At 31.7% G+C, this 22,475-nt stretch overlaps 1 protein-coding gene and 1 long non-coding RNA gene across 2 annotated transcripts in view; one reads left to right on the top strand and one right to left on the bottom strand.

Annotated features, from left to right (window-relative positions):
• The window catches only part of LOC147831123 (uncharacterized), a 44,398-nt gene extending 35,720 nt beyond the window's left edge, over window positions 1–8,678 (bottom strand). The window contains exons 1-2 of the long non-coding RNA XR_015525217.1: window positions 8,539–8,678; window positions 3,127–3,214 (exon numbers count right to left, since the gene is read on the bottom strand). This is a non-coding gene — a long non-coding RNA (uncharacterized LOC147831123). The remainder of the gene's footprint in view (window positions 1–3,126; window positions 3,215–8,538) is intronic.
• Window positions 8,679–13,173: 4,495 nt separating this feature from the next.
• On the top strand, window positions 13,174–22,066 carry rdh12l (retinol dehydrogenase 12, like). Its single transcript, NM_001009912.3, has 7 exons — window positions 13,174–13,304; window positions 13,598–13,710; window positions 14,331–14,486; window positions 15,618–15,722; window positions 16,008–16,217; window positions 18,555–18,747; window positions 21,642–22,066. Exons 1-7 carry the CDS (start codon window positions 13,291–13,293, stop codon window positions 21,742–21,744), a joined length of 894 nt encoding a protein of 297 aa, NP_001009912.2. The 5' UTR covers window positions 13,174–13,290; the 3' UTR covers window positions 21,745–22,066.
• The last annotated feature ends 409 nt before the right edge of the window (window positions 22,067–22,475 follow it).

The raw sequence follows: 22,475 nt of genomic DNA, 5'->3' as shown, positions 1-22,475 counted from the left end.
ACACTATTTAGCAAGATGCCAAACATCCTAGACATTAGTTTAAAAACCACATAAATAATTATGAATGCAACAAGAAAGCTGCATGAACAAGTTTTTAAAGGGATAGTTCACGCAAAAATGAAAATGTACTCACTTTTAACTCAAGTGTTTCCACACTAGTGTTGTAACGATACTGGAATTTGTTACCGATCCATACTCACATTTTAAAAACGTCCATTTCCCAATAACATTTGATCACTGTTGAGCGTGTTTTTAAACAGTGCTGATTTACCATTGTGATCACGTGCTCAACAGAAATTACTGTGATTGGCCCGTGAAGGTCATCAGTTCTCCACACAGAAACACGGCTGACCAAGCCACTGACCAATTTTAGGTGCAAAACCAAGCAGTAATTGATGATCGTCTTGTTGAATTCAATTTTAGGTGAACTGACCTTTTAACCAATAAAAGCCAAGTGATAAAGGTTTTTTGTTGTTGTTGTTGCTGTTGTTGTTCTTGAATTTAGCTTTGGGTAAACTAACCCTGCTTTAACCAATATGAAACCAAGTAGTAAATAATGGTAGTTTTTTATTCAGTTTTGGGTGAACTAACACCTTTAACTAAAAACCAAACAGTAAATGACAACAGCTTTGTTGAATTCAAATTTAGGTGAACTAACCTTATAACTAATAAAAACTAAGCAATAAATGATAACTTTTAAAATTAATTTTAGGAGAACTAACCCTTTAACAAATAAAAACCAAGCAGTAATTGATGGTCGTCTTGTTGAATACCTTTTTAGGTCAACTGACCTTTTAACCAATAAAAACAAGTGATAACAGTTTGTTTTTGTTGTTGTAGTTGTTGTTGAATTTAGTTTTAGGTAAACTAACCCTGCTTTAACTAATAAAAACCAAACAGTAAATGATAACAGCTTTGTTGAATTCAATTTTAGGTGAACTAACCCTATAACTAATAAAAACTAAGAATAAATGATAACTTTTTAAATTAATTTTAGGTGAACTAACCCTTTAACAAATAAAAACCAAGCCGTAATTGATGATCGTCTTGTTGAATTAAATTTTAGGTGAACTGACCTTTTAACCAATAAAAAACAAGTGATAATAGTTTTTGATGCTGTTGTTGTTGTTGTTTTTGTTAAATTTAGTGGTAAACTAATTTAGGGTAAACTAACCCAGCTTTAACCAATAAAACCAAGCAGTAAATAATGGCAGTTTGTTTAATTCACTTTTGGGTGAAGTAACCCTTTAACTAATAAAAACCAAGCAGTAATTGATGGTCGTCTTGTTGAATACCTTTTTAGGTCAACTGACCTTTTAACCAATAAAAAACAAGTGATAATAGTTTTTTGTTGCTGTTGTTGTTGTTGTTGTTTTTGTTAAATTTAGTGGTAAACTAATTTAGGGTAAACTAACCCAGCTTTAACCAATTAAACCAAGCAGTAAATAATGGCTGTTTGTTTAATTCACTTTTGGGTGAAGTAACCCTTTAACTAATAAAAACCAAACAGTAAATAACAAGTTTTTTTATTCAGTTTTGGATGAACCTTTTAACCAATAAAAACCAAGTGATAACAGTTGTTGTTGTTGTTGTATTTAGTTTTGGGTAAACTAACCCTTTAACAAATAAAAACCAAGCAGTAATTGATGATCGTCTTGTTGATTTCAATTTTAGGTGAACTGACCTTTTAACCAATAAAAACCAAGTGATAACAGTTTTTTGTTGTTGTTGTCATTGTTGTTGTTGAATTTAGTTTTGGGTGAACAAACCCTTTAACAAATAAAAACCAAGCAGTAAAGTATGAGTTTTATATTCAGTTTTGGGTGAACTAAACCTTTACTAATAAAAAACAAGCAGTAAATAATTATTGTCTTATTCAGTTTTAGGTGAACTAACCCTTTAACCAATAAAAACTAAGCAGTAAACAATGACAGCTTTGTTGAATTCAATTTTATTTGAACTAACCCTATAACCAATAAAAACCAAGCAGTAAATGATGAGTTTTTTATTTAGTTTGGAAAGAACTAACCCTTTAACTAATGAAAACCAAACAGTAAATGATGACGATGGCTTTGTGAAACAAAAACCAAGCTGTAAAAAATGAGTTTTTAATTCAGTTTTGGGTGAACTATCCATTGAATAGATTCCTCCTATTCCTGCTTCATTCAATAAAAACCAAGCAGCAATAAGAAAGAGCTAAATGTTAATTGACATATAACTAAGATCTGAGATTTGTGAGGCTTAGATTCCAAGCATATTGAATTATGAGTTATGAAGGTGTTGACTAACATCATGAGGCGAAGAGATCTTACTATCAATGTACACTCAGTCTGTCTGAGCACGCTAGTTGATCTGATGTCTTAATTTAAGGGCATGCCAGGTCATCAAAGAGATTTAAAGGTCGTAGATATTTGACCCATCATGTATAGGCAAGTACGCATTACCCACCCAAGCATTCTGTGCCAAACTGGCACAGAAGAAATTACAGCTGAGGGTGTGACAATACTGAGATTAGTAATAATGTAGACAGGGTTACACATGTCAAACTCCCTGACTTTCACTGACAAAAAAAGCTGAATTTCAATGACATATAATTGTAAATTTAATGAATATTTATTCATATATACAATACTATTTGCGCTGATTGCTAAAATCTTAAATTAACAGCATATTTTCTGATGATTTTAACAGTTTTGTTTATTATAATCATTTAGATTAGGCGTGCCCAAACTTGGTCCCTGAAAAAAGCACTGATTGTAACTAGAAAGGTAAATTTATATTTAGTCAATCAATGATTTCTAGCGCAGACACTCCATTGAAAATACTAGGGTAAAATAAATGTTCATATTTTGAAGACATGGCGGGGGGAAAGGGATGCAATGCAGTGCTTCTTGTCCGGGCTGAGACCCACTTTGTATCATGTATCAATCAGGCAGTGAAGATCTGATTTTTAAAGAAATCCGGTCTTAAACATGGCAATTTCGTAACGGAAAGACAGTTCGCTGGAAGTGCTTTGGCTGGCTGGCTGAAAGTTAGTCATTAATTCCATGTGCATATACTCCAACACTGAATAATAAAGGTAATATCTGAAAATAGCTATAAAATGAGAACTTAAATATAACCTACCTGACATTCAGAACGCTTGATCTTCACAGAAAGACATTCAACACGCTCCACAAAACCAACGTCACGCAAGCTGAACACAAAGCAGGTCCTTACAGAACAAACACACTCATTAGGTTATAAAGGTGACCTGTTCTACCTAAAGAGGTGATCAACAGGAATTATTGCTTTTAATTTAATCTCAAGAGAACACTGATAAGGTTGGGAGATGCATCTGGGATATGTATATGACATGAGAGGAAAAAAAACAGTGACTATATCTTAAAAAAAAAAGTTGCTGTATTTTCATCAACTGATAAGCGTACAGATTCACTAGGATTAACAGGAAATAATTATTTTATTATATATGTTGTTTTTTTTTTCATATATCCATACAATTAAATAGATCAATCTCAACCTTTTTACGTTTTTAAGTGTTTCAAAAGATGCCTGAAATCGAAAACTTTGACAATTATTCCATCTTTTAAAGACGTTTGTACTTTTATTTTCTAAGGATTCATAAATTACCCGAATGTATTAATATAGACATTTATAATGTCAGAATGATTTCTATTTTGCATATAGATAAAAATAGCTTTCAGCATTGATGATAATAATAACTAGGGCTGCACAATATATCGTTTCAGCATCGAAATCGCAATGTGATCATCTGGGATGTGTATATGACATGAGAGGAAAAAAAAACAGTGACTATATCTTTAAAAAAAAGTTGCTGTATTTTCGTCAACCGATAAGCGTATAGATTCACTAGGATTTAAAATTATTTTATTATATATGTTGTTTTTTTCATATATCCATAAAATTAAATAGATCAAGCTTAATCTTTTTACGTTTTTAAGTGTTTCAAAAGATGCCTGAAATCGAAAACTTTGACAATCATTTCATCTTTTAAAGACGTTTGTACTTTTATTTTCTAAGGATTCATTAAATTACCCGAATGTATTAATATAGACATTTATAATGTCAGAATGATTTCTATTTTCCATAGATGAAAATAGCTTTCAGCATTGATGATAGTACTAACTAGGGCTGCACAATATATCGTTTCAGCATAGATGGCAATGTGATCATCTGGGATGTGTATATGACACGAGAGGAAAAAAAACAGTGACTGTATCTTTAAAAAAAAAAGTTGCTGTATTTTCGGCAACTGATAAGCGTATAGATTCACTAGGATTTATAATTATTTTATTATATATGTTGTTTTTTTCATATATCCATAAAATTAAATAGATCAAGCTTAATCTTTTTACGTTTTTAAGTGTTTCAAAAGATGCCTGCAATCGAAAACTTTCAAAATCTTTCCATCTTTTAAATTAACCACAATTAATTTTATTGAATTATTTCTAGTTTTATCATTCAGTTACTGTACTTGAATACTGTTAGACTCAGAAAACGATAAAACATTTTATTTCAATTGCATCTTTTACTTGATTGTATTTATAGATTGTGATGCATGAAAATACAACACATGCAAATGCAGACCACAATGAAAATGTGTCAGGAGACCTCAATATTTAAAGACTGTTTAATAGATTTTATGGAGATGCACTCTTACTGCAGTATCATACCAATCACTCTAACATTATAAATTCTTTCCCAAATAGAAATATTAAATATGATTTATTAAATAATATTTATCTAATATTAAATATTATATGTCCTCTGGTGAAATTGCATTCATGTCGCAATATATACCGTAAAATAAAAAATATTTCCAGTATTGTGCAGCCTTAATAATAACAGTTCTTGAGCAGCAAATCGTCATATTAAAGTGATTTCTGAAGGATTGTCTGACATTGAAGACTGGATTAATGATTTAGCTTTGCCTCACAGGAATAAACTGCATTTAAAAATCAAATTAAAATCAATTACTTATTAATTTATAAATGTTTTGATCAAACAAATAACCTTGGTGATCAAAGTAAACTCACACTTTTCTTATTAAATTAACAATAACATAAATTTAATACATTATTTAATAATAAATTTAGAAAAACAAATACATTAATATAAGCTTTATACTCTTATTATGACAAAATTCATGTCATTTTCCAAAGGAATGACTTCAATGAAAACTAATTAATAATTCAGTTAAGCCTCCTGAGCAATGGAAGAGCAATAAGGAGTCCTCGGGAGACTTCTGGCAAAGCCAATAATCTATTTCCATCAAAAGCAACATGTTTGTGAAAGATCCTGTTTTCTAAAAAATAATAAATATAGTGAAAAAAAACAGTACAGAACAACTCTTAATTTAATTCAGGTTCTTTTAACTAAATTTAACATGGCCATTTCAATACTGTGTGAGCAGGGGTTTCTGTAAAAAATGTTGTAATAGGGACCAACCCCCACTTTCACCATAAATTCTCAAGAAAAATGTGAACTCAAGGGTGAGAGCGTGCGATTTCAATGAACGTCAATCATCAAGGTATTGAGAAGGAGTGAGAAACATACAAGCGTCTTCATGCACGACTGAAGTGTAAACACTGAGATTTTGCTCATACCAGACGCAAAAGAATTCTTTACAGAGAAATAAATGCAAGTATGCATTGATACAATAAGGATGATAAGAGAGAAGAATGATAAATGTAAAATAAATACTGTTTAAAATAATTAACAGTTGCCCTTAGGCATGGGACGATGACCGTGTTCAAGGTATACCACGATATTCTGACATGTTTACTCCTCCAAAAATATTATAAATCTTTCAAAATATATCGTTTTCAAAGGGGAAAAAAGGTTTTGTTTTTTTACACAGACATTTAAAAAGAATTTATTTTTAGAGCAGTAACCACAATACTGGGATACCGTGAAACTGTGATTTTTTATTCAAGGTTATCATAAAAATCTTATACCGGCCCACGCCTAGCCCATATACTAATTTTTCAACACAATCTCACGGCAATTCATAATTTTTTGATTTAGTAGCTAATTCGGATGAATTCGTACGATCTAATTCATACAATTTAATACAAATTTCCCCACTGACGGTTGGGTTTAGGGGTGGGGTTAGGTGCCACGCCTCCTTTTTAAAATCGTACATTTTCGTTCGACTGAACTCGCACGAATTAGCCACTAAAATGGCAAAACGTAAAATAATTAAGTTTTCTCATGAGATCAGACTGAATTTTCAGGTGTTTTCTATAGCATTAGGCTTTAAAAGTGCACCATGATACCTCAATTTCTTTTTTCGATATTAAAAAATGTGCAAGTGAATTCTATTGACATTTTTAGACATTTTAAACAAGATACTGTTGTAAATTATGCTAAAAACAAGTTAATGGGGTAATGCCAGTACATTCTCTGTTATTGGAGAGATTTATTTCTATTTATATATTTATTCTTGCACAAAATATTGTTTCAAGAAATAGCATTATACTTTTGCAGCAAGTATATCGCGCATATGACCCGTTGCAGGAGTCAAAACGTGCAAACAGTACACTTTATATTAGGATTGCACAGTTTACCAGTACTATAGTATCACGATACTATGGCTCCAAAATACTGGTGGCGCCACTGTAGCTTGTAAACAGTAGTATCGTCATTACAGTCTATCTACAATACATAATGTTGGATGTGGAAAACTCACTAAATGCTCACACATTTGTGCAACAATAGACCATTTTATTTTAATAGTTTGTGGAGCGCTTTAAGGTTGCAAGTTTTCTGTCGTTTCAAACGCACATCTAAATCGGTTCATTCCTGTTCCTCTCAATATCATTTTGTAGCTATTGGCAACAACAAACAAATCTCTTAAAAAGAGCGACACACAAAGTGAAATTTTGGATTAACTTGGATTGTTACCCGATAAGACAAAAAAACAAAAACAAATAGTAGATCTAAAACCCAGAATAGCAACAGGGAACATTAAAACAATTTTTGACCACTTCATATAGCCTAATTTTGTTGGGAAAATGCTCTTTTGTAACAAATTTAATTTGGTATAGTTTATCTTTATGTTAATGTATTTTTTGTTCATCTGTTATCTACAAAATAAACAAAAAGAATTAATTTTAGGTGAAGTTACGTGCAAATAATACATTTTTTAATAATAAGGGAATTATTAATTAAATTCAAGACCTATTATAAGATGTAAAATATAGTATTTCTGACAATTTTCTTTATAATTTGAGTTATGAACTACAGTATTGCAATACTACTTGGTATGGTGATACTTCAGCTGGTATAGTTTTGTAAGATGAATTAATGGCGACAACTCATATTTATTATCGCCAAAAAAGCAGTATCAGAACACTGTAAAATGTAAACTTTCGAACTCAAATTCATCAGCTGCCTTGAAAATGTGATTTAACTCAACTTCTTTGTTTCAACTTAAGATGTTGAGCAGTTAAACATATTGTCAAACTCAACATCTTAAGATTAAACAAAGAATCTTTAAGTTGAGTTGACTCACATTTTCAAGGCAGCTGGTGATCTTGAGTTTGTAAGTTTAACCAAGTGAAACTTTTTACAGTGAATACAAATTCAATCATAGTTAAAAGTTTACACGTTTGGTCTTTCTCCTATTCATTGCAAATGCAAAATAGCGAAATCACTTCAGCAGCCAATGACTATACAAATTGTTCACAGTCAATTAAATAGTGCTAATGTTGTTTTGAAGTCATATTTACATGTGATTTCAGACCAAATATTCAATGTAGCCTACCATATAGGGAGCTGTCACCGAATGTGTGAATATAAAACCAGCTTTACCTCAATTAAATGCTGAGTTGTTTCAAACCAATTTTTGGTCATACATGGGCAAATCTAATGTTTAACATTAATGTCATATTCTAACTCAGAAAGACTACCCTAAAATGTAGTATGGAATAATTCAATTCCAGAGATTTGTTTTTTGATTTTGAGTTCTTTGAAAGCAATATTTTCTCTCTGTCTACGTTTTCTCTCTGTCTAGCTTTTTTTTTTTTAATACTGACACAGATTGTGACTAAGCCGAGAAACTTAAATCAATTTCCAGTAAAGCCAGACAGACGGGTTATTCTTCGAGGCAAGGCTGTTTTACCTTCAGGCTACTACGCTAAACCTCGAAGGTATCATTCGTTTTTCAAGAACAGGGAAGGACCGAGTGAATGTTTTGGAGGCCTAACGTTATAATTTTCTAAGCGTCTGCTCGCATGTGTTATTGACCCCCTAATCATTACATGAAACTAAACCTGCTCAGTGAGTCGTTTTGACAGTCTGTGAGAAAGGCCTTCAGTGATACATGTTTTGACGACAGCTCATAAACTTGTAAATCAAAAAACTAGTCAAAATCTATTGTGGAGTGTTTGTTCGTTGGAAATAAAGTTAAAGTTCGGTCTTCATGTGTCAGCGTAGTGTTAATCTGAGAGGATTTAATTATAGCCCTTTCAGTGTCTGTCCTGTTTCATACCGGGGAAGGAAATGTTTACTTACACACTATCATCTGATGGCTGACAGCGCACTTCCTGTTTCAGATCAGATGCCCCTGTGTTTGTGCTTTCAGGTGTTAAAATTGAAGATGTCATAAACATTTTTAGCGCATGTTAGCACCCAAGTAGGTACTGAATGACTTCGTAAATCACTAATAAATGTCGTCATAAATAAGGCTGGAAAAATGCCGATATTTTAAAAGATCACACTGCCCTCTAGTGCATTATGTAGGCCTGTTAGTCTCCAACATAAATGAGGACACCCCTTACAGATCTAAACCTTGCATTAATACCTTCGATAGCAGGGGTGTCCAAACTCGGTCCTGGATGCCCGGTGTCCTGCAGATGTGAGCTCTAAATTGCCTGAACACACCTGCAAGGATGTTTCTAGAAAGCCTAGCTTGATTAGCTTGTGGTGTGTCTGATTGGGGTTGGAACTAAACTTTGTGGGACACCGGCCCTCCAGGACCAAGTTTGGACACCCCTGTTCTATAGGATGCTGTAGATCTTTCATTAGTCAATATCAAAGCCCAAACTGGAACTAATCAAACAAAACAGCTGCTGAGTGCAAAGCCTATACCAAAATGAATATAAGGGACATTAAATAAAATGTTAATAAATAGGATATATAAAGAGAATCATACAAATAATACATTTAGCTGAAATTACTCTTTTTTGCAACACCTCATTTGACCTCTTTCTACTGATGTTAGGTGACCAAACACTTATTTTACTGGATTTAATAATACATGCACTCACCAGCCACTTCATTAGGTACATCTTACAACTATTGGGTTGGGCCCCTTCCCTTTAGAACTCCCTTAATATTTATGGCATAGATTGAACAAGTTACTGGAAATATTTCTCATGGTCCATATTGACATGATAGCATCACGCAGTTGCGGCAGATTTGTCGGCTGCACATCCATGATGCCAATCTCCCGTTCCACCACATCCCAAAGGTGCTCTATTGGATTGAGCTCTGGTGACTGTGAAGGCTATTTGAGTACAGTGAACTCATTGTCATGTTCAAAAAACCAGTCTGAGATGATTCGTGCTTTATGACATGGTGCGTTATCCTGACGTTAGTCTGGCACCAACAACCATGCCTGGTTAAAGTCACTTAAATCACCTTTCTTCCCCATTCTGATGTCGGTTTGAACAGCAGCAGATCATCTTGACCATTTCTACATGCCTAAATGCATTGAGTTGCTGCCATGTGATTGGTCTGACGAGCAGTTGGACTGGTGTACCTAACAAAGTGGCCGGAAAGTGCATGTCATAATATATTGTTTGTTTTTAATGAGAAATGGATAAAAATCATTTTCAAAGAGGGTGTACTTATTTATCTGCACGTTAGATGCATATTAGTGCATATTCACTGCATTCACACGAATGCTGAATTGCTAATAAGGACGTCACTACAAGACAAGAAACTTTGCAGTTGGGCATGTTAGACATGTCAGGCTATTTTCATCCAGAGATGCGTTGGGGAATGTTTGAGAGCAATTTCTGCAGTAGTGCTGTTCTTGAGAAACTGCATTACAGTTGAAATCTCGCCTTCACAGCCTGACAGATTGAGTGGGTGGGTTAGAGAGAGAGAGAGAGAGAGAGAGAGAGGGAGAGAGAGAGAGAGAGAGAGAGAGATTGTGTAGAAGCTAAAAATATATGTGATGCAGGAAAATGACAACCTTTTGACACTTTCAGGAAAGTTTGAGAAATAAACTGGGGCATGACATGTTTTTTTTTTTTTTGTTTTTTTTTTGCAAATCTTATCCGCAGAAAAAAATGTTTATCTCTTTAACAAAATGCTTTACTTTTATTGAGATACCTAGAAAAGCTGCAAATATACATGTTCGTTTGTCACAGAATATGACTATTTAAAGAGTTCACTCAACAATAAAACAATTGTAATAATTAACTCATTCTCCACTTGTTCCAAACGTGTTTCAATTTCTGTCTTCTTCTGAATAAAGAGAGGATATTCTGAAGAATGTTGGAAACCTCCAGCCATTGACTTCCATAGTAGTACACTAGCTGACAAAAGTCTTGTCGTCAATCCCAGTTGTAAGAGCAATAAATAATAACTTGTGTTCTAGCTGATCATTTGGGAAAGTGGCAGAAAGTAGATTTTTCTGATGAATCATCTGTTGAACAACATCCCAATCATCACAAACACTGCAGAAGAACTACTGGAACCCTCATGGACCAAAGATTCTTACAGAAATCAAGTTTAGTGAAGGAAAAATCATGGTTTGGGGTTCCATTCAGTATGGGGGTGTGCGAGAGATCTGCAGAGTGGATGGCATTGAGGTATCAAGACATTTGTGCTGCCCATTATGTTACAAACCACAGGAGAGGACAAATTCTTCAGCAAGATAGCTTTCCTTCTCATACTTCTGCCCCCACATCAAAGATCCTGAAAGAAGGTCAAGGTGCTCCAGGATTGTCCAGCCCAGTCACCAGACATGAACATTATTGAGCATGTCTGGGGTAAGATGAAGGAGGAGGCATTGAAGATGAATTTAAAGAATCTTGATGAACTCTGGGAGTCCTGCAAGAACACTTTCTTTGCCATTCCAGATGACTTTATTAATAAGTGATTTGAGACACTGCAGAGATGTATGGATGCAGTCCTACAAGCTCATGGGAGTCATACACTATATTAATTCTTTCTTCACTGCAGCATGACATTATATTCTATGTACATTATTTCTGTTAAGAGACAAGACTTTTGTCAAAGCAAAGTCAGACCTTTCTATTCTAATTAAATAATACAAAAACAAGGCATGATCATTTTTGTTTAGGTAAAATAAGCCTCTAGAGGCCTTTGCCTTTCATATTAGCCACTTCTGATACCAAATGATCAACTGGAAGTTAAGTTATTATTTGTTGTTCCTAAAACCTGGATAGGTGACAAGACTTTTGTCAGGCAGTGTGTTTTATTCCTTCTGGATATCAATGGCTGCAGATTTACAGCATTCTTCATAATATCTTGTTTTGTGTTCAACAGAAGAAAGAAACTCATAAAAGTTAAGAATCACTTGAGTGTGCAGTAAATGTAAATTTTCCCTTTAATGTTTTACAAGCAGGTCAAAGACAAAAAGAGATTTCTATCATCAAAACAATAAAAGTTTACTATACCCTCATTTTTCATATATTACCATAATTTAGTTTTTTCTTAGCAACAAAAAGACCTTTCAATTTAAATGACTAAAATATAATTTATTGAGCAACAGTTATATATTCCAAACAATATTGTCAGACATTAGAACAAGAGTCATTCATTCATTCATTCATTCATTCATTCATTCATTCATTCATTCATTCATTCATTCATTCATTCATTTCCCTTTGGCTTAGTCACTTAATTCATTTGATGCATATTTATTTTTTTTTTAAATTTAGATTTTTACATTACCCGAATGCCCAATTAATTATTTTCCACTGATGTAGACTTGGCTAAGACGGGACAATATTAGGCCAAAATATAACTTCTAAAAAATCAGAAATTTGATGGTTCAAAAAATCTTAATACTTAGAAAACCACCTTAATTATTATTATTTATCAATAATAATAATGTTATTATTAATAATAAACTTAGTTATTGGCAATACATGATAAAAAGGGGATTTTCTTAGATTTACAGTAATTTACCAAATATCTTCATAGAACATGGTTTTTACTTATTATTCTATTGATTTTTTTGGCAAACAAAAAATCATTTAACAGTCAATAATTTGAATGCAAAGTGAAAATTACAGTTTGACCATATTTGTGATAATTTTTTGAAATTTGGACCATACAATGTAATTTTGGCTCTTACTAATTTTATACCTCTGCAACAAGAGGCAGCTTTTGTGGTCCCAGGTCATATTTAAGCATCACAGTGCATCCACAAAATATTCATTCATTCATTTCCCTTTGGCTAAGTCGCTATTTCACAGGTAGCCACAGTGGAATGAACTGCCAACTATTTCAGCATATATTTTACACAGCAGATGCCCGGAAAATCCACAAAATAATGTTGTAATTTCTAATCTTTATACTCTACTAATATAAAAAGTTGGCAACACCAAAGCGTTTTATGTTAGTTTTGTATTTATTTTTGTTTGGCTGAGCACTTGTTCAAAGATTTTGTGATTTTTTTTTTTATAATCTTTATAATTTGCCACAACCCTTGAAACTGCAGGCCAATAGGTTTTACAAATTTGCTATCACGTAGTTTTAGTTATTTAAATAATTTTTAAATTCTTACCTAAATTACTGATATAATCAGACCTATTTTATACAATAAATACGCATTAATATAACAAGCTTAAGTTGAAGATGTATCAGTGTAGACTCTAGCTTGTTTTCTTACCGTGTATCTACTGACATCTCATGGTGAAACCCAAGAAGCACATCATTTATTCAATTTCAGATGTAAATACATTTTCTCAATTTCCCCTACACTTAAGGTATAATGTTGACATTTACTAAATTTATAAGCATAAAACGTATTAAGTCATTAATTAATATACAATTATAACGAAATATAATATGTACATATATTTATTTTTCGATCTCCATCCATTTGAGGGCGGGGTTTCTTGCCCTTGGCCAATCCCAAACTATAACATCACATCATTATACGTCATATAACCCCGCCCATCAATGACAGTGCGAGCTTTTTCAGTTTGTTTTTCTGGTTGATCGATTTGATTTGTTTCATAAACTTTCATATATTTATTTCTGCGCACAACCCATAACAAAATGCAAGCAATGAGGTAAGCTCTGTTTTATGTTTTTCACGTTACAACAGATGTCACTTGACTAATTACCCAATAACCTGTCAAGTTACTGTACAGAGGAAGTGAAGTAAAAGGATTTTCAATATTTCAGACATTTTGATGATTTTACAAACTAGATATGACTGAACATAATCGTAATAAACAACGGTTATGTTTTATTAAATACGCTGAACATGTAAAACAAGTTCAATCATATCAAACCAACGCCCGTTTGATAAGTTGCGCAATATGAGAACAATTATTGCATTATCTTTATGCTTTCTCCTCAGAAATATGTTTTGTTCCTGGTCATCTGCTGCCAGACTTGACGGTAAAACCGTTTTAATTACTGGAGCCAATACTGGAATTGGAAAAGAGACAGCTATTGACCTGGCAAAGAGAGGTAGGCAGTGTGCAAATTACAGGGGGGTTTGGGGGGATTGACCCCCCTAATTAACGCTTGATCCCCCCTGAAGGACATCAAAAAAGGTGTATGGGGGACGGGAGGGGGGGGGGCAGCCCATTAATAGTAAGGAATAGCTTTCTTAAGTATTAATAATTAAAAATTCATAATATAGATATACAACCCCCCCCCCCCCCCCCCCATAAAGGTTCATACCACTGTGATGCATTCAATTGCGCCAACAATGGTAGGAAAAATATCATTCAACAGTCTGAAACTGGCACTTCTAGAGCACCGATAGACATCTTAAGTAATAGACATCTTAAGTAACTTGACCTACAGTAACCTCAACAATAGTCACTAAATATACTTCAAAACACTGAAAACATATACATTTTATTAATAAATTAATTATTAATTATTAAAGTAATTTGAATACATTCATAAATTTGATTCACTGAAGCATGGATTACCGAACTACTTATAAAAAGTTGAACCCCCCACCACCCCCCTATCGTCAGTGTATAAATTGCACACTGGAGGTAGGCAACCATATTTTACCATGATGTTATATTAATATATGATCAGATGGAAGAATATTGTCTTTTTGCTTTTCTCAGGAGCACGAATCATCATGGCATGCAGAGATATGGAGAAAGCTGAAGCAGCGCTAAAGGAAGTTAAAGATTCTTCTGGAAACCAGGATGTTTTTATTAGCAGTCTTGACCTTTCAGACTCCAAATCAATCCGAGGATTTGCAGAGAAAATCAACAAAGGTGAGATCACCTGCATGTGTTAATGTTAAATTACGTCCAGTCATGTTTAAAATTATCTGCAACCTTGGTAATAATAAGAGCAAAGAAGGCTGTGAAAAAAGTATTGTTTATGCTGATTTATTTCATTTAACAACACACAAAAATATCTTTTCATTGAAATAAAACAATATAAAATGAGTGAAAATCTCATCATTTGATAGTTTTTTTTTAACACTTTGACACTTGTTTATTGACTTATTAGAAGATAATGCACACAAATGGTGTAACGGCCAGTCTGCTTCGTGCCATCAATTATTCTTTACTTATTTCTGATTAAAATGATTTTATTTCACAGAAAGATTGGTTGTTGTTTTTGACTGTTTCATGTGCACAAGAATCTAAATGTGCATATATTTTACCAAGGGTGCAAATAATTTTGCCCATAACTCCATATAGCACACTATGTTTCCATCCACCTATTTTATGCGCATTTTGCAAATGCGCTTAAAAAAAATAGTTGATGGAAACGCCATGATGCGCATACATTTTGAAAATGCGCATAAAAAACTTATGCGCCTAACTGGGTAGGATAAACTTTTTATTCGATAAGAAAAGATGCGCATAAACTGCGATGGAAACACTTTTACCGCACAAACTCCAGCATGCGCATTAAAAAAGGTCATGTGATTTTGTTGAAAGAGATCATGTGATGCTTAAAATGTGTGTGAATGGATAAAACGTCAGGCTGAGCACATTATAAAACATCTGAAATGTTGTTTTGGTCATTATAAACTGCCTTACCATTTCAGTATTAATGTTATTATATTGTTAATGACCTCCAGAATCAAGAGCGCCTGTGCTCCGCGTCTGACACCTTCAAACACCACTGTGCGCTCACTGCTTGTCAGGATTGTCTTCTGAGGCGCAATCATTTAGAAAAGATTGATGCAGCATCTCCAACTGCTGCAAATGCAGTTTTTACTGTTGATATTTGGTGCCAGATAATCAGGAAGTGACGATTTTGTTCGCTTTGACTCGTTGGATGGAAACGATGCTTCATTCGCACAACTTTTATGCGATAATCCAGTTTTGCGCATAAAGTTTATTCGCATTTTTGGATGGAAACATAGATGCATCTGTATTGTCTTTCAGAGGAGAAACAAGTCAACATCTTAATCAACAACGCCGGTGTGATGGTTTGTCCTTACGGAAAGACAGCCGATGGTTTTGAAATGCAAATAGGAGTGAATCACATGGGTAAGCACATGTCAATTTTCTAAAACAAAGCAAACCTAAGAGAAATTGTAAAAATTGCTGGGTGTTACACAATCGATTTGTGTTAGGACAACATGAAGGAATTAAGTTAACTTATGTTAACTTTACAAGTTTAATTGGATTCAACATAAAACAAATAAATTGTGCCCCAAAAAGCTTAAGAATTTAGTTGTTTCAGCTGATTTTAAATAAGTAATTTGAACAAACAGCAAACATAATTTTTTTAGTGCAAGTCGTGATACAGCAGAGCTGTTCTTCTTCCTGTAGGTCACTTCCTGCTGACGTACCTGTTATTGGATTTGATAAAGAGATCAGCGCCAGCGAGGATCATTAATGTCTCGTCCACAGCACATCAATGGGGGACCATAAACCTAGAGGACATCAACAGTGAGAAGAATTATGATAAACAGAAAGCCTACTGTCAGAGCAAACTGGCAAACGTTCTGTTCACTCGCTCCCTGGCCAAAAGACTAGAAGGTCAGTTTCTGAATTTGATATTTACAGAAATAATGTGATATACATACAGTTGGAGTCAGAATTATTAGCCACCCTGTTTCATTTATTTCTACAATTTCTGTTTAACGGAGAGCAGATTTTTTTTTCAACATTTATAAACACAATAGTTTTAATAACTCAACTCTAATAACTGATTTATTTGATCTTTGCCATGATGACTGTAAGTAGTATTTGTCTAGATATTTTTCAAGACACTTTTATACAGCTTAAAGAGACATTTAAAGGCTTAACTAGGTTAATTAGGTTCACTAGGTAGGTTAGGGTAATTAGGCTAGTTATTGTATAACGATGGTTTGTTCTGTAGACTAGCGAAAGGAAATATAGCTGAAAGGGACTAATAATTTTGACCTTAAAATTGTGTTCAAAAAATTAAAAACTCTTTTATTCTTGCTGAAATAAAACAAATAAAACTTTCTCCAGAAGATAAAATATTATCAGACATACTGTGAAAAATTCCTTGTCCTGTTAAACATCATTTGGGAAATATTTAAAACAAATAAAATTAATTCAAAGGGGGGCGAATAATTCTGACTTCAACTGTATATAATGTGCTCAAGAATATTCATTTTCACATTAAATATCAAAATATAGTAAATATAAATAAAACAAAAATATTATTCTTTTATTTCTGTATTTGTGTGAAAAGTATACAATTTAAAAGTTACTGTACTATACAGGTTGTGATTTGTTTTGTTTAAAATGCTGTGTAAGAGTAGTTTAATATATTTACAATTTTAGATAGCAGGTTAAAACCGGTTTTATATATATATATATAAAATATATATATATATATATATATATATATATATTATATATATATATATATATATATATATATATATATATATATATATATATATATATATATATATATATATATATATATATTTATATATATATATATAAAATTTGGCCCTGAACATTTTTGTGCATTTGTTTATATTATTTTAAATTAGGTTATTTAGCTAGATTGAAGATACAATAATCTGAGTAAAATTGATGAAATATATCAAATGTTAGTTAACAGATGAATATTTTTTTTGATTAATCTCTAATTTCTAAATGTATATAAATTATATATAAGTTTCATACTAATGTGTGGCATTTGCATCATTTAACTTGCCACTTTTCAATTCCAAAACGATGATCGATGTGAAAATAATCACATTATTCATCTAAACCAACTTTATAGTTTAGAAAAATGATTCTATAAAATGTTAGATTGATGTTTGATTTAACCTTATCATATATTATATTTAAGCTTCCAATATTCTATTTCACTGATATGACAATTAAAGCTAAAACAATCCCAGTAAATATCAATTTAGTAGAAGTCAAACAAAACATTATAAAATATAAATAAAGTCAGCCAGTCAATTAGATTTTAGTTTCTGTATCATCAGCTTTTTTTCTTGTTTTTCCATTTCATTTAAGTTTTATTTTATTTCTATTAAATTAAAATATCCATTTAATTTTTTTTCTATTCCAAATATATAATGAACGTTGCTAAAATAATCCCAGTTAATACACTTTATAATACAAAATACAGAATTATAAAATACAAAAATCCTACAAAGTACATTAAAACATACAGTTGAAGTCAAATTATTTACCCTCCTGTGATTTCATTTTTTTTAAAAAGCAAGGAAATTCTCACAGTGATTCCTATAATACTTTTTCTTCTGGAGAAAGTCTTATTTGTTTTATTTCTGTTAGAATAAAAGCAGTTTACATTTTTTAATAAGCATTGTAAGGTCAAAATTATTAGCCCCCTTAAGCAAGATATATATTTTTTTCAATCGTCAACAGAACGAACCATCATTAAACAATGACTTGCCTAATTACACTAACTTGCCTATTTAACCTAATTAAGTCTTTAAATGTCACTTTAGACTGAAAACTAGTATTTTGAAAAATATCTGGTCAAATATTATTTACTGTCATCATGGAAAAGATACCAGTTATTAGAAATGAGTTGTTAAAATTATTATGTTTAGAAATGTGTTGAAAAAAAATCTTTCAGCTAAACAGAAATTGGGGGGGGGGAACATACAGGGGGCTAATAATTTAGGAGGGCTAATTATTCTGCCTTCAACTGTACATTTATATTAATGATATCGATGACATTTTCACAGATGCATAATTGTTGGCCCTGTTCTAGGTTGTGCGCTATTGTATATTAAACTTCCCAGATAATAATGCTCATGATGTGTGTGTGTGTGTGTGTGTGTGTGTGTGTGTGTGTGTGTGTGTGTGTGTGTGTGTGTGTGTGTGTGTGTGTGTGTGTGTGTGGTTCAGGTACTGGAGTAACAGCATACTCTCTTCATCCGGGTGTGGTTCAGACTGACCTGTGGAGGCACTTGAGTAAACCTCAACAAGCCGTCATGTGGTTCACAAAGCCTTTCACCAAGACATCAGTGCAGGGAGCTCAGACCTCCATCTACTGCGCTGTCGATCCAGAACTGCAGACAGAGAGCGGCAAATATTACAGGTTATTAAAATGTCTTCTTTATATTGCACTTAGTGGTTAGTGGTTAGCACTCTAGCCTCACAGCAAGAAGGTCACTGGTTCGAGTCCCGGCTGGGTCAGTTGGCATTTCTTTGTGGAGTTTGCATGTTCTCCCCGTGTTGGCGTGGGTTTCCTCTGGGTGCTCCAGCTTTCCCCTACAGTCCAGGTGAATTGGATAAACTAAATTGTCTGTATGTAAGTGTGTGAATGAGTGTGTATGGATGTTTCACAGTACTGAGTTGCAGCTGGAAGGGCATCCGCTGCATAAAACATATGCTGGATAAGTTGGCGGTTCATTCCGCTGTGGCGACCCCAGATTACTATTGGGACTAAGCTGAAAATGAATAAATGAATGAATAAATAATTAATAAAAGTTGAAAATAAAGCATTTGGATGCTTTATTTTCAACTTTTATTGTTTATTTATTTTCCCATTTATTTTTTTATTTATTTATTTGTTTATATAGTTATTTATTTATTTATTTATTACAGTATTTATTCATTTCTGTATTCATTTATTTTTTGATTTATTTATTTGTTTATATAGTTGTTTATTTATTTATTTTTATTTTTTTTATTACAGTATTTATTCATTTCTGTATTCATTTATTTTTTTATTTTTTTATTTTTTATTACAGTATTTATTCATTTCTGTATTCATTTATTTTTTGCTTGGATTTCTTTTTACTTTTCAATACTTTACATGGAAATTAGGAAAGCAGGTTTTATGTAGCTTTAGTGCATTATTGGTTGAGTAAAAAATAAATTAATAATAATAAATATGTTTCTTAGTTACTCTAAGATAAGTAATGTGAAAGTATATGTCATGTTATTTTTGCATTGTTTTATGTACTTTAGATTTTTAGAGATCAAGATCTTAGGTCTTTAGGATTGTAATACATTATTTTTTTACCCAAAACTTAAAAAAATAATAATAATAAAGTATCCAAAATCCATTGCAAGTGTTTTATTTAAACTTTTATTAATAAATTTTTCGATTGATCTATTTTATGTATATTTTTTCCGGTTTTTACTGCATTTATTAATTTCTATATTTAATTATTTTCGCTTGGATTTATTTGTTACTTTTCAGTCTGTAACATGGAAATGGAGGCGTTTATTATGTAGCTTCAGTGCATTGTTGGTTGAGTAAAAAAATAATTAAATCTGTTACTTCATTTTTAAGGAAAGTAATGTGAAAGTATTTTGTATTTCTATTTTATATTTGTTTAAAGATTAAAATCTTTAGGGCTTTATGATTGTAGTAATAATTTTTACCCATCACTGAATGCATGTTACAACAGCTTGAGCCTCCACCTACACAAAGTACAGCATAAATACATGAAAGTCCAATAGGTCACATTATATTATCTTTTAATTGAGTATCATTATCATGCAGGAATACAGTTACTGCTGATAAATATGTTATTTAAGGTGAGACACAAAACCAACCTATCGGTTTTTACATTTTGGGCTTTTTATTTAGTTTTCAGTTTTTTTCAGTCATATACAGAAAGCATCTGATGTACATTTGAGGTGTTTCTTTTAAACTTTTATGAATTTCTTTATTTTTCTATTTATTGTTTTGATGCATTAATGTTTGAGTATATATATATATATATATATATATATATATATATATATATATATATATATATATATATATATATATATATATATATATATATATATATATACAGTTGAAGTCAGAATTATTAGCCCCCTTTTGATTTTACTATTTTTTTTTTTATATTTCCCAAATTATTTTTAACAGAGCAAGGAAATTTTCACAGTATGTCTGATAATATTTTTTCTTCTGGAGAAAAAATATTTTATTTTATTTAGTTTATTTTTTTCACCAATTTCTGTTTAATGGAGGGAAGATTGTTCCCAAGCACATTTCTAAGCATAATAGTTTTAAAAATTTATTTCTAATAACTGATTTATTTTATCTTTGACATAATGACAGTAAATAATATTTTAATTGATATTTTTCAAGACACTTCTATACAGCTTAAAGTGATATTTAAAGGCTTAACTAGGTTAATAAGGTGAACTAGGCAGGTTAGGGTAATTAGGCAAGTTATTGTATAACGATGGTTTGTTCTGTAGATTATCGAAAAAAAAAATAGCTTAAAGGGGCTAATAATTTTGTCCCAAAAATATTTTTTTAAAAATTAAAAACTGCTTTTATTCTAACCGAAATGAAACAAATAAGACTTTTTCCGGAATAAAAAGTATTATCAGACATACTGTGAAAATTTCCTTGTTCTGTTAAACATCATTTGGGAAATATTAAAAAAAATAATAATTCAAAAGGGAGCTAATAATTCTGATTAAATGTGTGTGTGTGTGTGTGTGTGTGTGTGTGTGTGTGTGTGTGTGTGTGTATATATATATAATTAAACATACACTTTATCTACAAAATAAAAACCTTTACATATAAATAAAAATAAATAAACTAATCAGAAAACAAATAAGTTAATTTTGAAAAGAATAAAATATAAATAAAAAATATTAATAAATTAATACATTTACAGTGAAAATACAATATAGCAGTCTTATTTAGTCATGTACTGTATGACTATTTTTCTATTGTAACATTTATCTATCTATCTATCGATAGATAGATAGATAGATAGATAGATAGATAGATAGATAGATAGATAGATAGATAGATAGATAGATAGATAGATAGATAGATAGATAGATAGATAGATAGATAGATAGATAGATGTGTGAGTCCGTGCATGCATGTGTCATATGCATTTATTTTTATTTATTTATTTCTCACTCATTCACTTTTCACGTGTTGGGCTGCAGTGTGTGTGTGTGTGTGTGTGTTGTTTTAATGGTTTTCTGCTCTCTCTCTCTCAGTGACTGTGCTCCTGCTAAAGCTGCGAAGGCTGCGATGGATGATGAAGTGGCTCAGCGGCTCTGGGAGCTCAGCTGCAGGATGCTCAACATCACATGGGAATGAGAACTTTTCTATTCTGATCATGATTTAAGCATTATTTACGTCTGCTCGAGACTGACCAATCAGTCAAAACAGAAATACTAATAGTTTATTCATTCTTAAACATTCTCTAATAAATAGACTACTAATGATAAACCCATAGGATGGGCTTAAAATATTATGCACAATTTATAATGTATATTTTGGTCTGAGTGAGTTCATTTCATAAACAAAACTTCAGGTACATTTTATTGCACTGCGAATTTAGACTTCTGTGTATTTCATGTATTTTTGAATACTTTTAATTAAACATTTGCAATAAATACTTTTGTATGACTCAAAAAAAAGAACGTTTCCATTTCAGATTCATTTTCTTGACAGTATGAATGGATTTGTGTGTTGTGTATAATTATCTTTTAGTGTAAATGTTGAAGAAATATCAAAACTAAAATGTGTTTTACAAGCACACACACTAACGTTCAAAAGTTAGGGGTCGTTTTTTCTATTATTATTAATTCTATTGAATAATTTATTTCTGTTTATCAAGGAGGCATTTATTGAATATAATTAAAATATATATATATTAAATATTTACTTATTACATATTGTATGTAGTTTCAAATGAAATTATTACTCCAGTCATTATTGCTGGTCAGTACTTGTTATTACTTTTACCATTAATAATAATAATAATAGTAATAATAATAATAATAACAAAAAAAATTAATATTACAGTGATTTCTGTATTATCACGT

This window comes from Danio rerio, chromosome 24 (assembly GCF_052040795.2).
Source record: "Danio rerio strain M-AB ecotype USA chromosome 24, GRCz13ab, whole genome shotgun sequence".
Taxonomy (NCBI): Eukaryota; Metazoa; Chordata; class Actinopteri; order Cypriniformes; family Danionidae; genus Danio; species Danio rerio.
The sequence above is the reverse complement of the archived record's forward strand: the minus strand, read 5'-3'. Positions and strand labels throughout refer to the sequence as shown.

Bases quoted from the DNA above. Each gene is read 5' to 3' on its own strand.
- rdh12l (NM_001009912.3), top strand. The intron at 13,711-14,330 runs GTAGGCAGTGTG...TGCTTTTCTCAG, and splicing joins TATTGACCTGGCAAAGAGAG to GAGCACGAATCATCATGGCA. The intron at 16,218-18,554 runs GTCAGTTTCTGA...TGTGTGGTTCAG, and splicing joins CCTGGCCAAAAGACTAGAAG to GTACTGGAGTAACAGCATAC.